General features: G+C 49.7%; 1 protein-coding gene across 7 annotated transcripts in view; it reads right to left on the reverse strand.

Moving 5' to 3' along the window:
• The window catches only part of SEC16A (SEC16 homolog A, endoplasmic reticulum export factor), a 478800-nt gene that overhangs the window by 276588 nt on the left and 176303 nt on the right, over positions 1 to 25909 (reverse strand). For all 7 annotated transcript variants that reach the window (XM_086921035.1, XM_086921033.1, XM_086921029.1 and 4 more), the window contains exons 13-15: positions 24526 to 24607; positions 24234 to 24351; positions 489 to 600 (exon numbers count right to left, since the gene is read on the reverse strand). In XM_086921035.1, the coding sequence (XP_086777161.1) occupies positions 489 to 600; positions 24234 to 24351; positions 24526 to 24607 (312 nt within the window). The remainder of the gene's footprint in view (positions 1 to 488; positions 601 to 24233; positions 24352 to 24525; positions 24608 to 25909) is intronic.

Genomic DNA, 25909 nt, shown 5'->3' on the forward strand with positions numbered 1-25909 from the left:
AGGCAATATTTTCATATTTCTTTTAATGTTTAGTTTTGAAGTGCGCCAAGGGTGCGGGGAGGGGTGGGTGCAGGGGGGACACGGTTCGATCCCTGGCGCTGGCGGCAGGTTAGCCCAGCACCATGTGACTCTGGGCAATAGCTCGCTTAATCTTCCCGAGGGCCCCCAGCGCCGGGACACCACCTCAGAGGTAGCTGTGCGTTTTACAAATACTGTTATTTTATTTCATTATGCAAATGATGCATTCATTTATAGTAAAACAATTCAATACACTGAAGGGTGTAAGAAACAGAATAAACTATAGCAATACCATAAAATAAACTTCAGACCTGTCTGCTAGACTAGGTAAGAGGGGAAAACCAAGTAAAGTTAAACAATGATTACACTAAGTTTTTTTTTTTTTTTAAATAACATTTTAGCAAGTTTGACACAGTGTAACAACTTTAGCACAGAAATAAAATCAAAAATATAAGGAAAAACTAGTATACCTGTGATTTGATCCTATAAGGACCAGCTTTGTGGTCTTCTTGGAGTAGACTCCAAAACCAACCTGCGCCATCAAATAGCAGAAATGCGAAGCATCGAGAAGACCCCGAGAGGCTAGATCAAAGGAGGAGGACAGGGTTAACATGGAGAGCACTACTGAACAACGGAATTTTTAAGCAAAAGGAACAAACAAGTGTGAAGAGAAGGTGGGATGGAAAGGTGTAAAAATCAAAAGAATGACACCAATTAACGCTCTTTAACAAACTATTAAAGTTCCATCATTTGCAAAGACTGAATCGCCTTCCCTTTACGTGTTTCTCTTCCAGTAAGATAGCATTACTGTTATTGGGTCAATCTACAGCGTCTCTTCCACTCCCAACCTGCTTTTCATTTGACATCTATAAGCAAAACCACAAACGGTTTACCAGAGCTTTTCAATTTTCTGCACAAATGTCCACTCTCGTGAGTTTCCGCTTTTAAAATGCAGTTTATTTTTGTGGTGGCTGTGACCAATAGCAGAAGGAGGAAAGGAAATGCTATAGACTATGGGAAGTAGTGTCAGTTATTTGTGTGCTTCTTCTAGGTCTTGGGTGTATCAAGATCCCATAATGAAGGTACATTTCACGGCCAGGGGAAAAATAAATTAAAAACTACAGGTGACCACTGGAAGAAACATCAAAAGCTTAGTACATGCAGAAGTATCAATACTCTGTGCAAATGGACTGCTTTTTGCTTTTGCTCTGGAGAATACTTGGTCGGGCTTGCCATTAAATGAGCAATTCCACATCCCATTGATGTGTGTGGGGGAATCCATGTAGATCTCTGAAGAATGCCAGTGATATTGGAGTGGTCCTTGTGCTATATGCATGGACAGAACACATTGGTTCATTAGGATTTGGTCTTACGGTTGGATAAAATTGTCACCTTCTTAGAAAATGTTATTAATGTAAGAGTAAGTTTGAGGCTGTAGTGGGATTGGGAAAGAACATGGAGGACACTCTTACTAGACAGTCAAACAGGAAGGGAGGCAGTGGGCATTGTTCAGTCACAAAAAGATCAACACGAAATCCACTATTTGGGGGAATCTGGTAGTCCTTGCCTTTTAATATTTACTATTTATTTTGCACGTGTTTGTCAACCACAATGCTAGGAATTCTCAAGTGTCAACATTGCTCTCTCTTGAAAGGTTTATTCGTCACTCTGGACTGCTGTGTTTCTGAATGCAGTAGTATTTTTTTCTCTGTTAAATTGCACAACAATTATCCCCAACACCTTTCAGGTAGGTCTTTATCTGCAAGGCTTCCACTACAGGGCTGCAGTCAGGGCTAAAAGGCCACAAATGGCTTGGTCTTGCTTGTGTCCCACGATAACATGGAGGAAAAACCTATGGGCTTGCGGGGAATAGGGCCGATAGTATGCACCCTGATGCTTATCAGGGCACTAAAATTGTTCTTCTGAATCGCTACCAACAGTTCATTCTCAAATGAGGCGAGTAAAAAGTGCCTAATGTCAAGTTCAGGAATTCCATACAGACCAACTTCTGTTCATGGAAATACAGAGAGGATAAGGCCTGGTCCCTTTCACAGGGTGGACAAAGGTTTGGATTTATGACACCTAAAAAGAGGAACTCAACAGGACTCCTAGAATTTCCTTGCTGAGTAGCCAAGGTGGCCAAAGATTGGCATCCCAGAGGGGTTAGAGCATAGCCAACATAATCTACGAAAAGGGCCCAGTCAATAGTGGAGGCACTCTTCCGAAAATGGTAGCCAAATAAAAGACCTACTCCTAGTCTCAGCAGTGATCTGAAAGACTTATTTATACCTTTGGAGTCTCTACTGTGGGACTGTGAGGACAAATGACAGTGTTGCAATGTGACCCTTTTTTGGTGGTCACGCCGACCCCCCCACCCCCCGAGTTTTTCTATATTTGTTTCTGCAGACTCACCAACTGGTAATCTTGAACTACAACACTGATTGGGATGGGGGGCTAGAGGGGGTCTCAATTGCTCTACGAAGAGATGTGTGTTGAACATATGGGGTGAGAGTGAAGCCCTAACATATCTAAAAATGTGGATGGTTCATGGCCAAAGTATGGCAAAGAAAAACATTGATAAATTTGGGGCAGCACAGAATAAACGGACCTTGATGACTGGAAAAAATATGGATTTGCGCTTGTTGGCCGAGAAAGTTGTGTATGAGTGAAGTGGTTGCACTAAACAAATGGGGTAAATATAGCACACTTTGAATCATACTAACGATTACGAACCCCCACTGAAAAGTTTGAATTCACCAGGAGCCCCATCAAAGAGGTACCTGAGGACGTGGGGTGGAATGTTAGTACGCCACATATAGGTGTTCCGGGTGGGTCTCACATAGACTAGTTTGATGTACGATGTCTAAGCTTTACTGCTGCTTACAGTGAAATGTTGTTTTCATACTTTTACACAGACACTGATAAAAATATTCTTTTAAAAACACTGGAACACTGCTACCCAGTATATGTACTCTGATCCTGAAAACATGTCAAAATTGGGTTAAACCTAGATTAGCACATTATTCCAGTAAGGCCATACTATACGGTACAGAAATACACCCATGACATGGCAAGTTAAATGTCACTAATGGACTTCAGCACCTATCGTATCATCCACTACAATAGAAAGCAAAAATATAGCTTAGTCTATCCTGTCAAAATCACCCTTTTGACAGGAAGAAAACATGATTTTAATTATTAAATAAGCAACCCCTAAGCTGACATCCCTGCCCACATGCAGGGTGCATTGTATTTGATGAATATTTGTGAGATTAGAAATGGCATGTTCCCGCAGCAACTAGACCACACAACATTGACACTGGTCAGGCTGTAACTAGTACATTGGAAACGTTAAAGTATAAATTCCATACTTTAATCTATAAGGTTTAACCTGTACCAGCTGCGAGCAACATTCAATGACTTATTGTTATATTTAATAAAAAATCCACTCTAAATGGTAAAGTGGGATTTTTTTTTATATATTGGAAATGCAACTTTTAGGTAGTTACTCTTTACCTTGCTGAGCTTTCAGAAGGCGAATTAGCATTAGCGCCTGCAAACTACCAGACTGCCCTCAGTCCTTAATGAGATGTGAAATTCCTCACAGGAACCACAAAACAGGGCACTGTGATTGACAGCTCTCCATAAATGGGGCAGAGATGGCCGGTGCGCAGCAGGAGGGTGAGAGTTACCATCCTGTTGGCACAATAGTGTCAAATCCTGCTTAACAGGTCTCTCTGAGCAACAAATTAAACTTTGTTGCATCTGAAAGGGAGCAAAACGGATGTCAGGACAATTTTTGCGTACCCCCTTGTCTGGATGCTGTAAGACACTACTTTTGTCCTACCAGGTTTCCGTTTCCTAGTTTGCTGTGGGTAAATGGCCTGTTTCAAAATGGATTTTAGAGTTAGAAGTGAAAGTCACTAGTGATTCCCAAACTGCACAACCCTCAGCAGATGAGCACATAATTAGGGCGGAACTGGTACTGGGTTGCTTGTGTTCTGGTAGGACCTGGCTTGGCAGTTCGGGGTGAACTGTTCACACGAGGAGCAGGGTCAAGACCGATTTGCATATGGCGGGGTCCAAACTGAGGTAAGCAGAAGAATGGTGGACTGAGGGCTGACCTGTACAACTGCAAATGGTTAAACAAATTGTAAGTATTCCTCCTATCACCTTTTGTGCGTTTCATGTACCACCCTAACTGGCATGGGTATGCCCAGACGCCGGTTTCATGCGCATTGTGTCACTGGAACCAAGCTATACCCGACTGATGATCCCATAATTCAGGCGAAACCGGTCCTGGGTTGTTTGTGTTCCAGTGCAGGGAGGACCTGGCTTGGCAGTTCGAGCTGGACTTTTCCCAAGGTCAAGACTGATTTGAATCTGGCTGGGTCCAAACTGAGGTGGCATGGTGAGCAAAAGAACAATGGGGTGGAGTGCTACCCGAAGCGAATGAGATTGGTTAGACTTATTGCAAGTAACCTCCAATCACCACTGTGCATTTCATGAATAACTTCTACCCATACTATCCTGGAATCTCTTTTATCTCCCGGTCAGCACAGTTGCGTGTTTGACTGTTAAAACACTAGGGATATTAAGGACAAACTGACAGATCATCCAAGTCTTCAAACCTGGTTGGCACCATCTTGAGACCCTGAAGCACATTGTATCTAAGTAACTTTTTAGAGAAAAAGCTTTTTATCACAGCAATAGTGGCCTTCAGACTAGATTACTTTGAAAGACGTTTATCTGAAACAATCCTGTTTGGCATTCAAAACCTGCAGTGGTTAAGAACACCGATACTCAAGAGTAACACCTCCCTGTCAGCACATATTTAATTTGTGGAACAGATTCCAAGCACCAAGATTCACTTTAAAGTCCTCCAGAGACTTGGCTACCCTTACTGTTAAACATCACCCTTACGACATTGATCACCTATTCTGTTGAAGAGCATATGGTGGGTGTTATACCATCCTTGGCCATCTAGTATGAGAAGATATTCAGTAAATGACCATATAAATTTCAAGCTTTTCAAAATCAGGTTTTTGTTTTTTGGTCAATGGTATCTAGAAAGAAAATTTTTCACATACTCTATAACAGTATATCGGAATCACCACTGTCCGCACCAGTGCCGAAAAAATAATACGCAGGAAGTGAGAAGTTTAAAAACAAGAAAATAAATCAGATGCAGCCTCAAAATAACTGGAGGACCACAGATAATTAGAAATTACAGAAATTGGAAATGAGAGTTGTAGGGTAAAAAAGAAAATCTTGAGTGGGAAAAGACGAGAAGTGCATCTCTCCTCAAATGGATATGAGACCTATGCCATGGCAGATTAATGAAGTATTTAAAAACTTTGTATCCTCAGGATTCTGCATATTCAGCATTTTATTTTCAAGGAGTACCAGTCTCCCAGAGTGTCGTCCTGATCTTCACATGGGTATTCATGCCTTGGGGCAGCCACTGTCAACAGGTGCAGGCCAGGGTTCCAATAATTGCACAGATGTTGGATTTATAATCAATCTTTCGATAGCACACAGCTTCAATTTAAGTAGCACCATAGGAGTTGGAGATTCTGAGTTCATGTCCAAATTGGTGTCATTGTTTCTACTTTGAATTAAAAACATACTGTGCAGCTCTCCTAATCAACATCTGTAGGAAATGGAGCCCACAGACTCAAGAAAAATATGTTTTGGGAATGGTCTACAACTTTGATCTTGTATTCAAAATAGGGGTGGGCTACCTGACCCACTGAATATCAACATGCAGTCAGACGTATATGGACTACTTCTTGGACACGCACCTGAGATACTGAAAGTTATGACATAAAGGAAGCCTAATAGCAGAGCCTGTATCAACCAGATCTGATGCTTCAACAACAGTTAAAAACAAGCATTAGTACAGAGCTATTGGGGTTGGCAATGTGTTTTTGTGATGTTGTTGACAAAGGGGGTTGCTGTTCGGCATGGCTAAAAGTTAATGTCTTGGAGTGTTGTTGGTGGAGAAGAGTGTCGGGGAGTAGAGTGTTGTAGAGTGGAGGAGTAAAGTGCCAGAGTAAGGGAATAGACGGACGTGGAGTGTATTTGTTGAAGTAGAGTGTGGTAGGGGGAGTAGCATTGAATTTATCAGTGACAGAGTATTGCAAAGTGCAGTGGCGGAGTGGCATGGGGTAGAGTGGAGTTGATTGAGCGGGGGGGATTGGATAGAGCGGGGGGGATTGGATAGAGCGGGGGGGATTGGATAGAGTGGGGGGGATTGGATAGAGTGGGGAGAGGAGATTGGATTGAATGGGGAGAGGAGATTGGATTGAGTGGGGAGAGGAGATTGGATTGAGTGGGGAGAGGAGATTGGATTGAGTGGGGAGAGGAGATTGGATTGAGTGGGGAGAGGAGATTGGATTGTGTGGGGGGTTGGCTAGGGGGGGCTGGCTTGAGAGGGGGATTGGATTAGAGTGGGGGAGGACTGGGGCAGAGTTGGGGAGGACTGGGGCAGAGTGGGGGAGGACTGGGGCAGAGTGGGGGAGGGCTGGGGCAGAGTGGGGGAGGGCTGGGGCAGAGTGGGGGAGGGCTGGGGCAGAGTGGGGGAGGGCTGGGGCAGAGTGGGGGAGGGCTGGGGCAGAGTGGGGGAGGGCTGGGGCAGAGTGGGGGAGGGCTGGGGCAGAGTGGGGGAGGGCTGGGGCAGAGTGGGGGAGGGCTGGGGCAGAGTGGGGGAGGGCTGGGGCAGAGTGGGGGGGATTGGAGCAGAGTGGGGGGATTGGAGCAGAGTGGGGGGATTGGAGCAGAGTGGGGGGATTGGAGCAGAGTGGGGGGGATTGGAGCAGAGTGGGGGGGATTGGAGCAGAGTGGGGGGGATTGGAGCAGAGTGGGGGGGATTGGAGCAGAGTGGGGGGGATTGGAGCAGAGTGGGGGGGATTGGAGCAGAGTGGGGGGGATTGGAGCAGAGTGGGGGGGATTGGAGCGGAGTGGGGGGGATTGGAGCGGAGTGGGGGGGATTGGAGCGGAGTGGGGGGGATTGGAGCGGAGTGGGGGGGATTGGAGCGGAGTGGGGGGGATTGGAGCGGAGTGGGGGGGATTGGAGCGGAGTGGGGGGGATTGGAGCGGAGTGGGGGGGATTGGAGCGGAGTGGGGGGGATTGGAGCGGAGTGGGGGGGATTGGAGCGGAGTGGGGGGGATTGGAGCGGAGTGGGGGGGATTGGAGCGGAGTGGGGGGATTGGAGCGGAGTGGGGGGATTGGAGCGGAGTGGGGGGATTGGAGCGGAGTGGGGGGGATTGGAGCGGAGTGGGGGGATTGGAAGGATTGGAGTGGGGGGATTGGAGTTGAGTGGGGGGGCTGGAGTTGAGTGGGGGGCTGGAGTTGGGTTGGGGGGGCTGGAGTTGGGTTGGGGGGGCTGGAGTTGGGTTGGGGGGGCTGGAGTTGGGTTGGGGGGGCTGGAGTTGGGTTGGGGGGGGCTGGAGTTGGGTTGGGGGGGCTGGAGTTGGGTTGGGGGGGCTGGAGTTGGGTTGGGGGGGCTGGAGTTGGGTTGGGGGGGCTGGAGTTGGGTTGGGGGGCTGGAGTTGGGTTGGGGGGCTGGAGTTGGGTTGGGGGGCTGGAGTTGGGTTGGGGGGGCTGGAGTTGGGTTGGGGGGGCTGGAGTTGGGTTGGGGGGGCTGGAGTTGGGTTGGGGGGGCTGGAGTTGGGTTGGGGGGGCTGGAGGTGGGCTGGAGATGGGTTGGGGGGCTGGAGTTGAGTTGGGGGGCTGGAGTTGAGTTGGGGGGCTGGAGTTGAGTGGGGGGGCTGGAGTTGAGTTGGGGGGAGCCGAGTGGGGGGACTGGAGCCGAGTGGGGGGACTGGAGCTGAGTGGGGGGGACTGGAGCTGAGTGGGGGGGACTGGAGCTGAGTGGGGGGGACTGGAGCTGAGTGGGGGGGACTGGAGTCGAGTGGGGGGGACTGGAGTCGAGTGGGGGGGACTGGAGTCGAGTGGGGGGGACTGGAGTCGAGTGGGGGGGACTGGAGTCGAGTGGGGGGGACTGGAGTCGAGTGGGGGGGACTGGAGCTGAGTGGGGGGGACTGGAGTCGAGTGGGGGGGACTGGAGTCGAGTGGGGGGGACTGGAGTCGAGTGGGGGGGACTGGAGTCGAGTGGGGGGGACTGGAGTCGAGTGGGGGGGACTGGAGTCGAGTGGGGGGGACTGGAGTCGAGTGGGGGGGACTGGAGTCGAGTGGGGGGGACTGGAGTCGAGTGGGGGGGACTGGATTCGAGTGGGGGGGACTGGAGTCGAGTGGGGGGACTGGAGTCGAGTGGGGGATAGGAGTCGAGTGGGGGATAGGAGTCGAGTGGGGGATAGGAGTCGAGTGGGGGATAGGAGTTGAGTGGGGGATAGGAGTTGAGTGGGGGATAGGAGTGGGGGGGATTGGAATGGGGGATTATGTGGGCGGTATTGGATTAGGATTGGATGTATTAGATTAGGATGGGCTGGATTGGATTAGGAAGGGCTGTATTGGATTGGGTGGATTGGATAGGGTGGGGTGGATAGGGTGGGGTGGATAGGACTTAAATTGGGTGGGCTAGAGCAGGGTCGACTGGACTGAGAGTGGATTTGACTGAGGGGGTGGATTGGGCTAGGGTGGTTTGGATTGAGGGGGTGAATTGGATTGGGCTGGGGCGATGTAGATTCAAGAGGACTGACATGGGGTGGGATGGTTTGGATGGAGTGGGGGGGATTGGAGTGGAGTGGGGGGATTGGAGTGGAGTGGGGGGATTGGAGTGGGGGATAGGAGTGGGGGGATGGGTGGACTGTATTGGATCAGGGTGGGCTGTATTGGATTAGCATGGGCTGTATTGGATTAGCATGGGCTGGATTGGATTAGGATGGGCTGGATTGGATTAGGATGGGCTGGATTGGATTAGGATGGGCTGGATTGGATTAGGATGGGCTGGATTGGATTAGGATGGGCTGGATTGGATTAGGATGGGCTGCATTGGATGGGCTGGATTGGATTGGGGTGGAGCTGGGCTGGATTGGATTGGGGTGGAGCTGGGCTGGATTGGATTGGGGTGGAGCTGGGCTGGATTGGATTGGGGTGGAGCTGGGCTGGATTGGATTGGGGTGGAGCTGGGCTGGATTGGATTGGGGTGGAGCTGGGCTGGATTGGGGCGGGCTGGATTGGATTGGGGCGGGCTGGATTGGATTGGGGCGGGATGGATTGGATTGAGGTTGGTTGGATTGGATTGAGGTGGGTTGGATTGGATTGAGGTGGGTTGGATTGGATTGAGGTGGGATGGATTGGATTGAGGTGGGATGGATTGGGGTGGGGTGGATTGGATTTTATTGGGATGGGATGGATTGTATTGGGGTGGGATGGATTGAATTGGGAGGGGGTGGGATGGGGTGCATTTGATTGGGATGGGGTGCATAGGATTGGGGTGGGGTGGGGGTGGGATGGATTGGGGTTGGATGGATTGGGGTGGTGTGGGTAGGGTGGGGTGGATTGGATAGGGTGGGGTGGATTGGATAGGGTGGGGTGGATTGGATAGGGTGGGGTGGATTGGATAGGGTGGGGTGGAGTGGACTGGATTGGGGTGGGATGGATTGGATTGGATTGAAGTAGGGTGAATTGGACCGGTGTGTTGGATTAGGTGGGGTGGATTGGATTTAAGTTGGGTGGGCTAGAGAAGGGTAGACTGTACTGAGAGGAGTGGATTGCACTGAGGGGGTGGATTGGGCTAGGGTAGTTTGGATTGAGGGGGTGGATTGGATTGGGCTGGGGCGGTTTGGATTGAAGAGGACTGAAATGGGGTGGGATGGTTTGGATGGAGTGGACTGGAGTGGACTGGAGTGGACTGGAGTGGACTGGACTGGACTGTGGACTACTTAGGCACCACCCATGTGCACTGGCGTCAGTTCTGTACACAACTTTCCACGCCAGGAACGCAGAGCCATGCAAGATAATGACCACTGGTGCATTGAAAACTAGGGTCCTGATATGGGTGACCTTAACCCTAGTAATCAGTTCGCAGAACGGGGAGGATTGGAGGGGTGGTAAGGAATCTATCACTAACTAATGTCTCTTACAGATATATTGTTACACAAGTAGTAACTTGTGCATCTGAAAGAGAAATGTTAGTGATGGATTCCTTACCTTAGAATAGATACCCCAGTAATACCAACCCTGGTAGTGGGTCTGCGAACAAGATTACACCAGAAAGTCATGAAGAACAGAACGGCCAAAGAAGCCGTCTCTCCGGACTGGACTGCCAAGGCAGTAATGCTTGGTAAACGTGTGCAGCGAGGCCCACGTAGGTGCCCGAGAATTGTCCTGCACCGCGTCCCAAAGCAGTAGTGGCTGCCGTTGCCCTGGTGGAATGGGCACGCAGCTCCACAGGAGGCTACTTCTTAGCTGAGTAACAGGACGACCCACCGAGAGATGGTCAGTTTGTGCACAGCCAGACCTTTTTTGGCACCCACATAGCCAATAAAGAGCAGGTCATCCACCCGTAACTGTTGTCTGCGCTTCAGATAGAACGAGAGCGCACCGTTTCCAGACGGTGGAGCCTCTCTTCCTCTTTTGAGGGATGCATAGGCGGAAAGAAGCCAGGCAAAGTGATGTTCTGCCTGATGTGAAAGGGCGTAACAACTTTTGGCAAGAAAGAAGGACGGGTCCTTAAAACTACCTTGTCTGGATGAACAGAAAGGAAAGGAGGTTTAGAAGAAAGAGCCTGGAGCTCACTCACTCTTCTGGCAAAGGTGATAGCTACCAGGGAAGCCGTCTTGAGAGTAAGAAGACGCAAAGGACAGTTATGAAGGGGCTCAAAGGGAGCACCCATCAGATATATCAAGACAAGATTCAAATCCCATTGAGGCATTTTGAACGGCACGGGAGGAAAATGTGTGTGTAATGCCTTTTGGAAAGCGGTTAATAACTGGGGACTTAGAAAGAGAAGGTTGATCAGGGAGCGTTAGAAAGGCAGAGATGGCAGAAAGATAACCTTTCATAGTGCCCAGAGCAGAGCCCTGCTGGGCCAAGGAAAGGAGGAACAGAAGGACCTCGGAAAGGGGGGCAGAAATGGGATCCACAGCTTTAGCTGCGCACCATGCCACAAACTTGTTGTACCTGCAGGCGTATACCGTTTTAGTAGAGGGACGCCTGGCTGCCAGAATGATATCACAGACATCGGGAGGAAGGTCGAAAGCAGTCAACTGTCGCAGCTCAATCTCCACGCATGGAGGTGGAGGATGGCAGGTTCGGGTGGAGGACCGCCGCTGCGACAGAAGATCCTCCCGAAGCGGCAGTCTGATCGGGTGATCGATCGCCATGTTGATTATCTCGGGATACCAGATTTCTTCGCGCCCAATCCGGAGCCACAAGGATGACTTGGGCCCGGTCGCGCCAAAACTTTTTCAGCACCCTAGGCAGAAGTGGTATAGGCGGAAAGGCGTACAACAGACCGCAACTCCACTCGCGACGAACAGTGTCTCCGAGCGAGCGCTACCTTGGAAATTCCAACGCTCAGAATTGATGACATTGCGCATTCTCTTTGGTGGCGAATAGATCTAGCTAAGGCTTTCCCCACTGCAGAAGGAGACCTTGCACCACGTCCGAGTTCAGATGCCATTCGTGATCCATCAAGCACCGGCGGCTGAGTTTGTCCGCTCTGGCGTTCAGAGAACCTGCCAAGTGTTGAAGCACCAGGGTAATGCCCTGATGTTCCAGCCATGTCCAGAGGCGCAGACCTCCTGACAAAGGGTCCAGGACCCCACCCCACCTTGCTTGTTGCAATAGCACATGGCGGTGGTGTTGTCCGTGAACACCTGCACTACATTCCCCCGGACAGAAGGAAGGAATGCCTTCAGTGCCAGTCGGATCGCCCGCAGCTCCAAAAGATTTATGTGGAGCCGGGACTCTGCCGGAGATCAAAGGCCTCTGATCTCCATCTCCCCATTCCAGGAGGGACGCATCAATCACCTCAGTGTGCTCCGGATGGGGAAGGGAGAGAGATCTGCCATTGACCCAATCGTAATTCGTGAGCCACCACTGCAAGTGTCGTGCAGTGCCTTCCGAGATCTGGAACTGATCGGACAGGTTGCCCAGATGATGTGCCCACTGAAACTTCAGGTCCCACTGCAGAGCCCGCTTATGCCATCTGGCATGTTGTACCAGCAGGATGCAGGAGGCCATCAGGCCCAGGAGTCGGAGGGTATTCCTGATGGAAACCCGGGATAGAGGCTGAAAGATCGGAATCATAGCCTGTAAGAAAGTGGCTCTGTATATACTGGACCAAAGTAAGGTACAGTGTGTACAACGTCCACAGTCCCCAGAGGTTTGGCAGAGGCTAAACTTAGATATAACCTTACTCTCTACAGTGGTAACTTGGTCGAGCAGTAAGGCAGTATCAGAGGACAGTGTAAAGCATTTGTTGTACACACTTAGTCAGCAAATGGTCTCACACACTCAAGAGCTGAACTCTAGGAAATTGTTTAGTATCAAAAGATATAGTTTTATTTTAAAATATACTTTCTCAGAATGAGTTACTTTAGTTAAATACTTTTCAATAGGCAATAGACTTCTTGATTACAATAGTTACAGTTGTCGCAATAGGCAACACAATTTCAAACACAATGCAACATTGAATTTCTAGTTAATGCAATTAGTTACTTTGTTAGATTACTTTACTAACCACAGGACTGGGACATTTCCTGTAAACAGTTAAGTAAACGCGTTTTGGTTACAGTAGTGATTTTTAAGGAATATTATTGTATTTTAAAAATTGACACTTAAATTTTTTTTCACATAGAATCACCAATGTTATCCTATAGGAGGAAATTCACTTAGCAGGTAAGTAGTGTTATCGTTACTTTTTCTTACTCAGTGTTGGATCCTGCATCCAGCACTGGTGCATCTCCTGTAAACAGTTGAAAGAAGGCGTTTAAGTCATACAGGCGATTTTTAAGGAATATTTGTAGTTTGTGAAAATCGACTTCGAAACGTTTCTGGTGAAAAGCATGTAGGAAGGTGGATACCCGACTATTGTTGCCCCCAACTTTTTGCCTGGTGTTTTGCTGGTTTTCGACTTAGTTGGCCTGGGGCCCTGCCAATCAGGACCCCAGGCCTACTGCTCTCTCTGTAAAATGGATTCCATGTACCTTAGGTACATATCCAATTGGTACTGGGCCAATCAATCAATGATCAATCAATCAATGACATTTATAAAGTGCACTACATACCCGTAGGGTCTCAAGGCGCTGGGGGTGGGGGCCGGGGGTGCCGCTATTGCTCGAACAGCCAGGTCTTCAGCTTCTTCCTGAAGGAGAGGTGGTCTTGGGTCAGGCGCAGGTCGGTCGGGAGGGAGTTCCAGGTCTTGGCGGCCAGGTAGGAGAAGGACCTTCCTCCTGTAGTCGCTCTTCGGATGCGGGGGACGGCGGCGAGGGCGTGGTTGGCTGATCGGAGGTGGCGTTTGGGAGCGTAGAAGTTGATTCGGCTGTTGAGGTAGCTCGGGCCTTGGTCGTGTAGGGCTTTGTGGGCGTGGGTGAGGAGGCGGAAGGTGATTCTTTTGTTGACGGGGAGCCAGTGAAGGTCTCTCAGATGTCCGGAGATGTGGCTGGTTCGTGGGATGTCGAGGATGAGTCTGGCTGAGGCGTTCTGGATCCGCTGGAGTCTCTTCTGGAGCTTGGCGGTGGTACCGGCGTAGAGGGCGTTGCCGTAGTCCAGTCGGCTAGTGACGAGGGCCTGGGTGACGGTCTTCCTGGTCTCGTTGGGGATCCACCAGAAAATCTTCCGTAGCATGCGTAGGATGTTGAAGCACGCCGAGGAAACGTTGTTGACTTGCCTGGTCATGGAGAGGGAGGAGTCCAGGATGAAGCCCAGGTTGCGTGCATGGTCTGTCGGTTTGGGTGCGGTGCCCAGGGCGGGAGGCCACCAGGAGTCGTCCCAGGCGGAGGGTGAGGAGCCCAGGATGAGGACCTCCGTCTTGTCAGAGTTCAGTTTCAGGCGGCTGGTCGTCATCCACCCGGCTACCTCTTTCATCCCTTCGTGCAGGTTGGCTCTGGCGGCGGCGGGGTCGTTGGTGAGGGAGAGGATCAGCTGGGTGTCGTCGGCGTAGGAGATTATGTTGAGGTTGTGTTGGCGTGCGATGGCCGCGAGGGGGCTCATGTAGACGTTGAAGAGGGTGGGGCTCAGAGAGGATCCTTGAGGGATGCCGCAGATGACTTCGGTGGCTTCTGACTTGTACGGTGGTAGGCGGACTCTCTGTGTTCTTCCGTCGAGGAAGGAGATGATCCATTCCAGCGCCTTGTCCTGGATTCCGACGTTGCTGAGGCGCTGTACTAGGGTGCGGTGGCAGACAGTGTCGAATGCCGCGGAGAGGTCGAGGAGGATGAGGGCCGCTGTTTCTCCGTTGTCCATCAGGGCTCGGATGTCATCGGTGGCGGCGATGAGGGCGGTCTCGGTGCTGTGATTGGCTCGGAAGCCGGACTGTGAGGGGTCGAGGGATCCATTCGACTCGAGGAAGGCGGCCATCTGCTTGTTGACGGTCTTCTCGATGACTTTGGCTGGAAACGGGAGGAGCGAGATGGGGCGGTAATTCTTGAGTTCGGTGGGGTCCGCTGTGGGTTTCTTGAGTAGAGCGCTGAGTTCGGCGTGCTTCCAGCTCTCAGGGAAGGTGGCGGTGTCGAAGGATGTGTTGATGATGTCTCGCAGGTGGGGTGCGATGACAGCGTCAGCCTTGTTGAAGACGTGGTGAGGGCAGGGGTCGGTCGGTGATCCGGAGTGGATGGAGTTCATCGTGCGGATGGTGTCTTCGGTGCTGATCGGGGTCCAGGCGTGGAGGGTGGTGGTGGGGGGTGGTTGTTCGGTCTTGGTGTGCGTTGGTTGGTTGTTGAAGCTGTTGTGTATGTCCGCGATCTTGTTGTGGAAGTATGAAGCGAGGGAGTTGCAGAGGTCTTGCGATGGGGTGATGTCGTTGTTTCCTGCACTGGGGTTGGATAGCTCTTTCACGATGTTGAAGAGTTCCTTGCAGTTGTGTGCGTTGTTGTCCAGCCGGTCCTTGAATGCAGTTTTCTTGGCGGCGCGGATCAGCTGGTGGTGCTTCCGGGTGGCCAGCTTGAAGGTGGTCCTGTTGTCCGGTGTAGGTTCCCTTCTCCAGACTTTCTCGAGGGCTCGGCAGTTCTTCTTGGAGCTCTTGAGTTAGTCGGTGAACCACGGGGCTTTCTTGCTGCGGGGTCTGCTGGGCGGGGTCCTCAGCGGGGCGAGTTCGTCCGCGCAGGTGCTGATCCACTTCGTGAGGTTGTCGGCGGCCTGGCCACCTTATCAGACCCTGTAACTCAGGGCATAGGTGTACCCAGGGCCTACCAGGGGCTGCAGCATGCATTATGCCACCCCTGGCTGGCCATCTAAATCTGACACAACTGGCTGCACGACAGCTGGGGCAAGGTGGTGTAATCACCCTTTGCTTTAGATATAGTATACCTATATCTAACCCTAAAATGGACACACAGATTCCTATCAGTCAATCCTATGGCAGGCCTTGACAATCCTGAAGGCAGAGTGCTTGGAATCGTGTGAGATGGTGCTCTGGCATGAGCTGAGCCCGGTTGCAGCTTTCGGAACCCAGTCCTAATAGCTGTTCCATGATAACGCGTACCATATACTCTTAAGTGCATTATAATCCTCGCGGTTATATGCTATCTTTGGTATCGCTTTATCAAAACATGTCGAGTAAGGTGTCATACGAATTGGAATACTAACCCCTCACCAATTCTGGCAACGGGGTTAGCATTCCACCCTTCTAGAGGGACACGACATGTATGTAACTGTGAACCCCGGTTAAAGTTAACTCAAGCCTCAGCATCACAAAATGGATGCTGCCACCACAGACACAGTCTGACCCCCTGCAGCTGGGAGTCCTTCCAGCGAGGGGAGCTTGGACAAAGGGTTTCCTGTCAGGGGCGGTGCTAGCACCATCCCAGACAGGGTTTTGTGTATCATGGGTAGGCAGGGCTTTAGAGGAAGGTGAGTGCAAGTGGCACCCCGGTGCTCACTATGCATCTGCCGGCTAGAACCAGTTCCAGGGGCACACCAGCCCCTGAGCTGGGGAAAGTCTGGCATGGGAGAGGGGTGTAACCACTCCCCTTCCTGGTCCCACCCATGGGCAGGACCTAGTCGCGTGCCAGCCCCTTTTCCTAGTATAAAGATAGGAGCGGGCCCCCTTCCAAATTAGATCATCTTTGAATCCTGAAACTACTTTCTACGAAAGGAACTCTCGACTTCTTCTCAAGATTTCTCCCTTGTGGCTAAGGAGTAGTCACCCTGCACCCGCAGGCACCATCCAAGAACACTGCAGTTTGCTGCACGTCCTTCCTCTGGATTCCGACTGACCAGCACGACGAGGCCCAGCTTCCCTGGCACCTCTGACCTCTACCTACGTCTACAGCTCAGCTGAGATCCGTGGGTGCGACGAGACCTCGAGGGACCGGCCATCTTCAAGACTGCACGACGCTTGCCCAGCACGACCGCCGAGGGATCCTCGAGTGAGTGCTTTGGGGTCCCAGAAGCCCCAACCCTGAGCAGCTCCAGCACCGGAGTTCAGCCCTCCAGCATCCACCAGATCTGCGTGGGGCCCTTCTGCTTTTTGCTGCTCACCGCGTTGTCTGGCTACTAGCCCGCTGGCTTGTGGCCTTCCCGACGACGACCGACGACATCACCACTGATTGTCTGGTTGCTCCAGACTGGCCCTTGCTCCCTTCCAAAAGAGGAGCACCTCGGACCCTCCTGGTCCACTCCAGACGCCATTTTGAGTCCACCGCGTGGGCTTGAATTTGCCAAGACTTGTTGCCCCAATCCTGGGTCCAGCGACGTCGAAAGCAGCAACCATCGTGGGACAGCTCGCACCTCCATCCTGGTCGCCGACAACGCCTCCTGGTCCGTGAGACTGCAGAGCCCAGCGTCGCCCACTCACCTGGTCGAGGTGACTTCAGCCGGTGCCATCCTGGTGCCCATCTAATCACTGGCTAGTGATTCAGAACTTGATCCCCTCTGCTTACAGGTGTCTTCCATCTTCGATCCAGGCTTGGATCACTTCGAACTTCTTCACTGGTCGCCTGCCAGCAACTTCTTCTTTCAGGCTCCATAGACTGCAACGAGGATTCCCGACGTCTTTCCAGACCTATGCATCCGCAGCCCCTGGGCTAGGTAACTTCGGCATTTCGGTGCCCCAGCATAGCCTCACTATCCAAGGGTCCAGATCCTTTTTCATTTTCAGCCTAACTAGTCGGATTCGTCCGATATCACCAACTTTGTAAATTCTAGCATCCATAGACTTTGTCCCGCGTCCCACGTGAGAGTGCACACTCTGCACCCGAGTCCCCTAGGCCTCCTGCTAGTAATCTGAAGGTTCAGTAGTCAAGTCCTAGCGATTCCAAAGCCTATTAGTCCAGTACTTACCGGCTAGTAATTTCGCATTCCACTTTTGTAGTATATTGTTTTCCGTGCCCCTCGGGCATTTGTGTAAATTGTGCAATTTAAAGTATTTTCGTAAGAGTTTTGTTGTGTGCTTAGTACCCTGTCCTCATAAAGAGTACAGGGCTGTTGTGATCTAAATAAATACACTGTTTATTTTCATAACACTTGTGTGGTGTCCTTTCACTTGGTGTTCAAGGGGTATATGTGATGGTATAACAGCTGGCTTAACACGCCCTCTAGAGTTTAGCCCGAAGACTGCTCGTATCCATGCTACTAGGATAGCTGGTCTATCGGTTGACTTACAACCAATCATCAATAAGGGTTGTTTGGACTGATACAAAGTGCTCACTAGAATAGTGAACATTATATATCAGGCCAACATTCCCACAAAGCAGACAATGGATTCCTATGGAAGGAAATTCAAATTACTGGCAAGTACGGTTAAAATTACTTTTCAGGGTCAGTGCAGGACTAAAAGATGCAGCACTGGGTTCTCTCCTACTAACAGGTGAGTAAATCAGAATTCGTTGTTCAGCTGATTTTAGATGAATATTTTAAAGTTTCTAAACTCCACACTTAGAAGAATTTTCAAGTGAAACCAGTCAATGTTACCCTATGGAAGAAAAGTGAGTTATCGGCTTTTGGTTAAGTACTCGAAGTACTCCTGGTCACTTGCTCAGGGCAAATGGGGAAGTAGGTTAGGACAAAGGTTGCACTGCCAGGGGCACTCGGGCGACTGGGTGCAGGGTGCTTTTGAGCCGTTGGGCGCTCAATGTTATTCAAAGGGAGTCTTGGAAGATTAACAAAGGCTGCAGGCTTGGGGACAGAGATTCTTCAGGAGGGACCAACACTTCGAGGGGGTAAGTTGGGATCTTGGAGGATAGGTAGGCATCCCGGAGTTGGGCCCAAGGGGCCGTGGGGCGCCGGGGTGTCTTTTGACGTCGGGAAATCTTACGCTCTGCTGGTCGCGGTTGGAGGGGTCCCTGGTTGCGAGGCTGTAGGCGTAGTTGAGGAGGGTCTTTGGGCACTGGATTGCAGGTCACAATCGCCGGGGGGACGTCCTCAGGGTCTTTGTCCACTCTGGAAAAGGCCGGGCGAAGCGGGTGCAGAGGTTGCTGGATTCGCGGTTCCTGGCTGGCACCAGGGGTATTGCTGTTTGAGCAGAGCCACTGCTCATGGGAGTCCCAGTCTTTAAGAGGTTCAAGGCAAGCAGCTCCTCGGTGGCTTTCAATGTTGCTGTCCGCAGGAGACGCAAGGATTTAGCAGGAGCAGGTGCAAGGATCGACAGGCCTGTAGTGCTGGGGCCAAGTCAGTTGGTGTCACCCTCTTGTTAGCAGCTGCACAGCAGGTCTTCTTCTTGATCTTTCTTGTTTTCAAATCGGGGTCTGAGGAAGGAAGGTTCAGGGTGCCCCTAAATACAAAATTTAGGGGCGTTGCATGTAGGGCAAGGGCAGGGACCAATGGGTCCCTGTCCTGTGGTGAGTACACCCTCTATCCTGCTCCTCTCCTGTGGGAGGTGACAGGAGTCTAGCTCTGATTGGGCAGGGCTCCCCATCCTCAAGATGGCCGGAGCCCGGAGTTGTGCTTTACCTTGCCTCTCCCACCAGAGGAGTGGAGTTGGCATAGGCTGATACACCCCCTTTCCTCACTTAGGGTTTCCCGCCGTTCTTTCCACCAGAGTGGGGGTCGCAACCGGTGGGGGCCAGTTGCTGAGTACAGCAAGTGGCCTGGAGAAGCTCACAAAAGGCGGCATGCCTTTGAAGCATCCCCTGCCCATCCTGGGGGAGGAGACCTAGCACCTCGCCCAGGACATGTATTGTTGCAGGCCCAGGAGAGCGGATGGCTCTCTACCCAGGGGTCCAGCAACATGTCTGCTGTGTGGCAGACTCCCAGACAAGACATGGGTTGTAGGTTAGGTTCAGGGGGCAACTAAGTTGCCCTCTGTCGTGCACTTGGCATTAATTCCCACACTGGCATCAGTGTGGGTTTAATGTGCTGAGAAGTTTGATACCAAACTTCTCAGTCTTCAGTGTAGCCATTATGGTGCTGTGGAGTTCGTAATGACAACCTCCCAGCACCATATACTCCTAATCGCAGCACTGCACTTAAAGTGCCCAGGAATGGTCCTAAGTACTGCAGGGGCAAGGGCTTGTGCACCTGTGCCCACACCACTGGCATAGTGCACCCAGCTAGAGGGGTGATTGAAGTATGCCAGGGCGTGTATTTGTGGGCATGGTACACAGGGATGTGTGCCATGTTGACTCTGTTTAGTTCTGCACCAAGACACTAAGCCCACAATGACAGTGTGTGGATGTCAGGGTACAGGGCCCTTAAGGGCGGCACACTAAGTGCTGCAGACCTTAGGGGTCTTCTCTGGTCACTGCGCCCTGGGTAACTAGGGTACCATTTACCAGGGGCTGACATGTGGCCAGAGATGCCAATGGTGTTTTAGGTTTCAATGCAGTTTAGGGAAGGAATACAGGCCCTTGGTACCTAATTGGCAGGAACCCAGGGCACACTCAGTCAAAGTACATGAGCAATTCATCAAAAAGTGGGGGCATACCATGCAAGAAAGATGGCACTTTCTCACACAACCCCCCCGCCCCCCCCAAACGAAAGGTGATGAGACTTACCTTGCCCTAGGGAGTCATCAGTGCCTAGTGGAAGAACCTTAGATTGATGCTGCACCGATCTAACATTTTTTAATGTAAGCTTTATTTCACTCCCATTGGTTCGCACAGCAGTCAATTTGGTGAGCTTTGAATTTAAGAACATCTTGTGCTCGCACGCATCCGGCCGAGCACAAAGTCATGCACCCCAGGGTATTAACAGGTTAGTTGGACTCGGGGTTAACGGTTGTGTGTCTCAAGAGGGAACATGTACTGTTTTATTGCATCGGGTAAGAATAACTTTGATCTTCTTGCATGTCAGTCACCCTATAAAATAATTGTTTATTTCTGTGACATTTTTTTGCAGTTATCACGTAAAACAACTTCAGTTCTGTTAATATTGCACAAATACAAGGAGCACATCTTTGAGGGCGTGGAGTAATAGTCACTGCGTTACGAGCACCATATGAGAAATCTTCATTTCTGTGACATTTGGTCGCAGTTGCCACGTTAAATATTTTTCATTAACATTCCATGAACACACGGAGCACGGCTTTTGAGTGCATGGAGTAAGAGCAATTGGGGCTTTCGCTTTAGACTACAGAACGAAGTATGAATTCCAACATGTTTGTGACATGTAATCACTGGTACACTGAAAGATGGTCACAAGCTGTTTGGATCGGCAGGCTGCATTAGAAAACAAGCGCGGACCCGAAGGTGAAAGGAGGACCGCGCTGCAAGCATTGGGATCTCTTGTCTTTATGGGGCCGTGTGTTTAAACACATGGCCCCATAAAGATAAGAAACCTTTCACAGCAGAAGGAGAGCAGGCGAGCCCATCCAAATGGGCCGTCTGAAAAAGCCAAAAGTCCACGTCATAAAAAGCTCTTTTCCAATGGCTGGCCACCATTTAGCATAAACGGGGACGCAGACCAATGGAAAAGAGGGGCGGGGCGTAATGCCCTTTACTGAAACTACTCAAAAACATAACATCTCGCCGAGCGAGCTGCGCATGTGCGCAGCAACGCTAGCCGAGACCTAAAAAAGGACTAGGGTACGTGCTCTAACCGGATCTGCGCTTACTGGCGCGGAAAAAGAAAGAACTGATGTCAGCGTGCATGGGTGGCGCCTAAGTAGTCTCCGTGACATCATCTCGGCGCATAAGACGCCAGCGACGGACACGAAGCCGCAGGACACGACATACTGACACGCAGGGGTACTGCAACGCAAAACTTTCCGGATCCAGTCTGACGCCTGGGGATATTCTAAGGTAAGGAATCTAACACTAACGTTTCTCTTTCATATATAGCTTTTGCCATCTTTATCATTCAAAAGTAAATTCCGTAGTTCACCTTGGCAAAACTACTTTCCACTGAGATGCACTGTCATCTCTATCGAACATAGTAACTTGCACAAGCGTAGGCACGAAACCACTGTATTTCATTTATTGACTCCATTTGAGCACTGCCTTATGACCAGCAGCCACGTTTCAACTTTGCGACACGTTGGCAGTATGTACTACTGTCTACCAAACATTTCCTGCTGCGTAATATACGTATCCCCAAATCACCAGTACGAGGACTGATTATACTTGCCTTCAGTTAAATGGGACTAAATGGTATTTTCCAATGATACTAGCATTTTGGAGTCTCCCACAAAAGCATTCTCAAAAGGCATTTAGGCCAGTCGAGGAAATTTGCACCAGAGACTCCACATTAAAGACCACCAATAAAACATTGGTTTTCATTTATTTTTTTGAATGGCCTACTTTCAGATAACATTTTGGATGTATGATTATTCAATATGACAAATTCCCTCTTGGCAACTTCTTTGTCTAAACAAATGTAGTTCCGACCACTCACGTGTCCGCTACACTTACCTCGAACACCTATTTTCCCTTTGTGGTGTTCACTAGTGTTGTGCAGCACGTGAATACAAACCAAAAGCATTAAATAAAACACAACTTTACATGTGACACTTGAGGGCCTGCCTTGGGAGACATGGGGGTGGGGGCAGATACTTTTGGAATTCTCAACAGGCAGATACTGAAAGTAGGTTGGAAACCAGGCAATTCGAACTTACTTACTGTGGATGGGAAGCTCTTTTTAAAATCAAATGTGTGCTGTAGGCCCATAGCAAAACTAGTAGCTACCAAAGACGACTGTCTCTGTCCATGCCACACTTAAAGGGGAGAGAGCGAGACAGCCTCCTACTACTCTGTGCTGCCTAAGTCACATGCAAACGCAGTCTGCACCGGAGCAGAGTCCCGGCCTGGCAAAGTGCCTCTAAGCCAATCCAGATGCTGCTCCTGCGGTTACAACAACATCTGGATTGGCTAAGGTAGGCAAGCGCAATGCTAATAACGGAGACTGAGGGTTGCGGCTTTGTGTCACCCCAGGCTCAGTAATAGGAAGGCGGAGAGACTGGGAGAAGTCTAGTGCGCATGTCAGGATGGCTGGAGACCTGTGCACATGGGCCCAGGTACCTCTAGAGTGTGTCAATGTTATGCAAGCCCCACCTCCCTCAGGCTTGCACAGGCTTAGAAACAGTGTCAGCCTCAATTATGCAACTGGCCCGCGGCACAACCTGCATGCTGCGGGCAGAATGTAAACAGTACACTTTTATAAATTGCGCTTTGCTCACATTATTTGCGGGTCAGGGGGCCCATAACACAAGTGTGGCAACACCCCAACGCTCTAACGGAGTCACCGCCACTGGGTGGATTGGATTGAGTTGATTGGTGTGGGATGAATTGGCGAGGATTGGAATGGGGCGGATTGAATTGGGGTGGGGAGGGGAGGATTGGGGTGTACTGCATTGCATAATTCAAAAAATTACACGAAAATGAAACTATGTTGCTTTGCACTCTATAGAAAAAGATAATAGTCATCTTTTTGAACAGTGCCTACAAGCAAAAAACAAAACATGAGTGCAAAAAGACTTGGCAAAATAAGAGAAAGTTAACTCTAGAAAACAAATCTTATCAAATGTGTTTGTTGTAATGGGCATGCTTTTGACAGTCTTCCCTTTCTGTGTGCAGGGCACTAGAAGTTAAAAAGAACAAAATAGTACCTCACTCATATTGGGAGCAGAGGGTGGGCACTGATTAAGTTGAATCAATCAGTGTATGGTCCCAGAGCCATAGAGAACAATGGAAATGATACTAGGCCTGCAGTGAGCAGTTACAAGGATGGAAAAGAGTGCTACACAAGCCAACAAACTGTAAGCAATGGGTGGGTTCCAAGCCCTTATTTGTTAATGTCTTGTAAACAAGACACGGAACTCCCTCCCTGCCCACCTACGCATGACCCAGGACCCCCTCACCTTCAGGAAACACCTCAAAACCTGGCTATTCTAGCAGTAACAGCACCACCCCCCCTCCCTTCAGCGCCTTGGGACACTCACGGGTGAGTAGCGCGCTCTATAAATGCATTGATTGATTGATTGTAAACGATACGCATGCACTAGGCTATGTTTTCGCAGGCTCAACACTAAAAAAGGAATGGTGAAAAGCTAAAGCTTAAGGCACTCTTAACGAGAAAGGAGCCTCTTAAAAGACTGCCATTCTGTGAGGCCTGAACGTGTACAATGTGAGTTTTTCAAAAACATCAACCAGGCCTGGCTGCTGGAATGATCTCACAGCAAGTGAATCTAAAGATGACATAGTTGAGACGTCTTATAGTAATAAATACTTTTTAACATCACACTTCACTATCTGTTGCATCACTGGCCACCCATAATTGGTGTTAATTATTCAAGTCAATGGCACTCATTGTAAATCTAGCTTGGAAGCATGAATGACGGATTGCACCCACTAGAATCTGAACCCTTGACTTTCAGGTCACACAGATATTTACAATTGATGCATTCGCCAATTTAGCGATCTTACCAAGCCCTCTAAGCTTATAGAACATTTTACTGCTGTACTCTGCTGTGACAAAAAGAAACAAATATCTGCCTTGAAACAGCAAAGCCCTATAAGTACCTCATGTGCTTTCCAAACTATAGGAGAGTTAAGGCGGTTTCCAGTTAGTTGCCGGCCTAATTTTATTAACTACCTATCAGCCCATACTTGTATATTGGTCACCACCTTCGGATGGTTAAATTAGTGACAAAGCACTATAGAAATGAGCTCACTCAATCACCCACTCATATATAATTAGAAAGTTTGGTTACCAAGAGTGTCACCCATAGTGGTAATAGTTCTAGTTTCCACATCCATATTATTGGTTAGGTTAGACAGCACCATGGCAAGATGAGGCCTCCAGTCACCCCACTTCTCATCTCCACAGCACTAAAAAGGGAAACAGAAAATATGAAAAACAGGGAGATGCACAAGGCAAAATCAGTTCTATAGCAATTCATGTCGTAAAGCAGGATTTATCAAGTATGCCAAAGTAATAAGTTTGAAAGTGCATTATTATCGGCATACCATAGGCCTCAGCTATTTATTAAGAGCATAACTCACCGTAGACGCAGCTGGCATTCTCCCAGACATGAGCTGGTAAACAGTCTGCAGAGGATCATTAATTGGGAGGCTGTTGGCAAATCTAAATGAGACAAGGTTTTTGCTGTATTACTGTACAATAATTACTTTTTATTCGAGGTACTCATAAGCTTCAGAAAAATAAGTTTAATAAATGCACACCGTTCATTATCTCAACAAAGAGAGGAGCAAAGCATAGAAAGTGTGACAGTATTACTCTGCATAACTCTTTAACTCACTATTCACCAGATTGTTTTTGTAGGAAGATAGCTCTGTATATGATATTATCACTAGGTGGTTATACCGTGCACAGCGTCCAGGGGCTCCCCAAACGTGAACAGGGCTCACTATAAAACCCAAAGTGCTCTGTTAGTGGTAGTTTGGGTGAGCAGCCTTACCCCTAACAGAGTGTAAGACATTTATTGCACACACAATCAACAATGGACACATGACTTAAGAAGGAGATCCGGACCAATTTCTTAAAAATATACTATGTCTGTTTTAGGGCTCAGGTCTTCGTAATAGGGTAAGTACATTTTAATTAAAAATACTTTTCACTTTGAAAAATCAACACTTTAGAAACATTACACAGTCCAATGTTATCCTATGGGGAAAACAATATTGAGGTACACAATTAAGTGTTCAACTTACAAGGAGGGAGAGGGAAGCCTCTGGATTCACACTGCAGGTGCGGTCATGAAGAGCAGAAGAGGTCAGCCAAGGCTGGAGACCAGGTCAGGATGGCCGGGGAGACATCCCTGCAAAGGTAAGCCACTCAGACTCTGGCCGAGGGTGTCAGGTGCAAAGTAGGCTGGGGACGCAGATCTAGAGTCTTTGGAGTCCTTTTTTTCTGGACAGGTACGCTGTCCGTGGAAGATCGGAGTATTTTATAAAGGCACAGTCCTCCCAGGGGTTTCAGAGGTCGCACGTTCAAGAAAGGTCGCAGGAAAGCGGGAGACAAGCCAGTAGGGCTAGGGCCAAGGCAGTTGTCATCTTTTGGCTTCTGCTGCAGGGCATCTTCTTTCTTCTTAGGTCGTCGCAGATCTGAAGGTCAAGTCTGGGGGAGCCACCTAAATACAACATTTAGAAAGCGTTTTACGGGAGTAGCAGGTGGTGCCAATAGGCACCCTATCTGGGGAGGACCACCCTCTATTATGTCCCCTCCTGTGGGAGGGGGCATAGACCTAGCCCTGACTGTAGGCCCCACCCCATCTTCAAGATGGTGGGGACTGGAAGTTGCGCTTCACCTGGCTCCCTCCACCTTAGGGGTGGGGTTGGCGTAGATGGGCACACAACCTATCATGTTGAATTGTCCTGCTGGTTTTTCACCCAAAGTGAGGGTTTAAACCAGGGGCTGCCATCTGCT

The sequence above is a fragment of the Lissotriton vulgaris genome, chromosome 5, assembly GCF_964263255.1.
Source record: "Lissotriton vulgaris chromosome 5, aLisVul1.2, whole genome shotgun sequence".
Lineage (NCBI taxonomy): Eukaryota > Metazoa > Chordata > Amphibia > Caudata > Salamandridae > Lissotriton > Lissotriton vulgaris.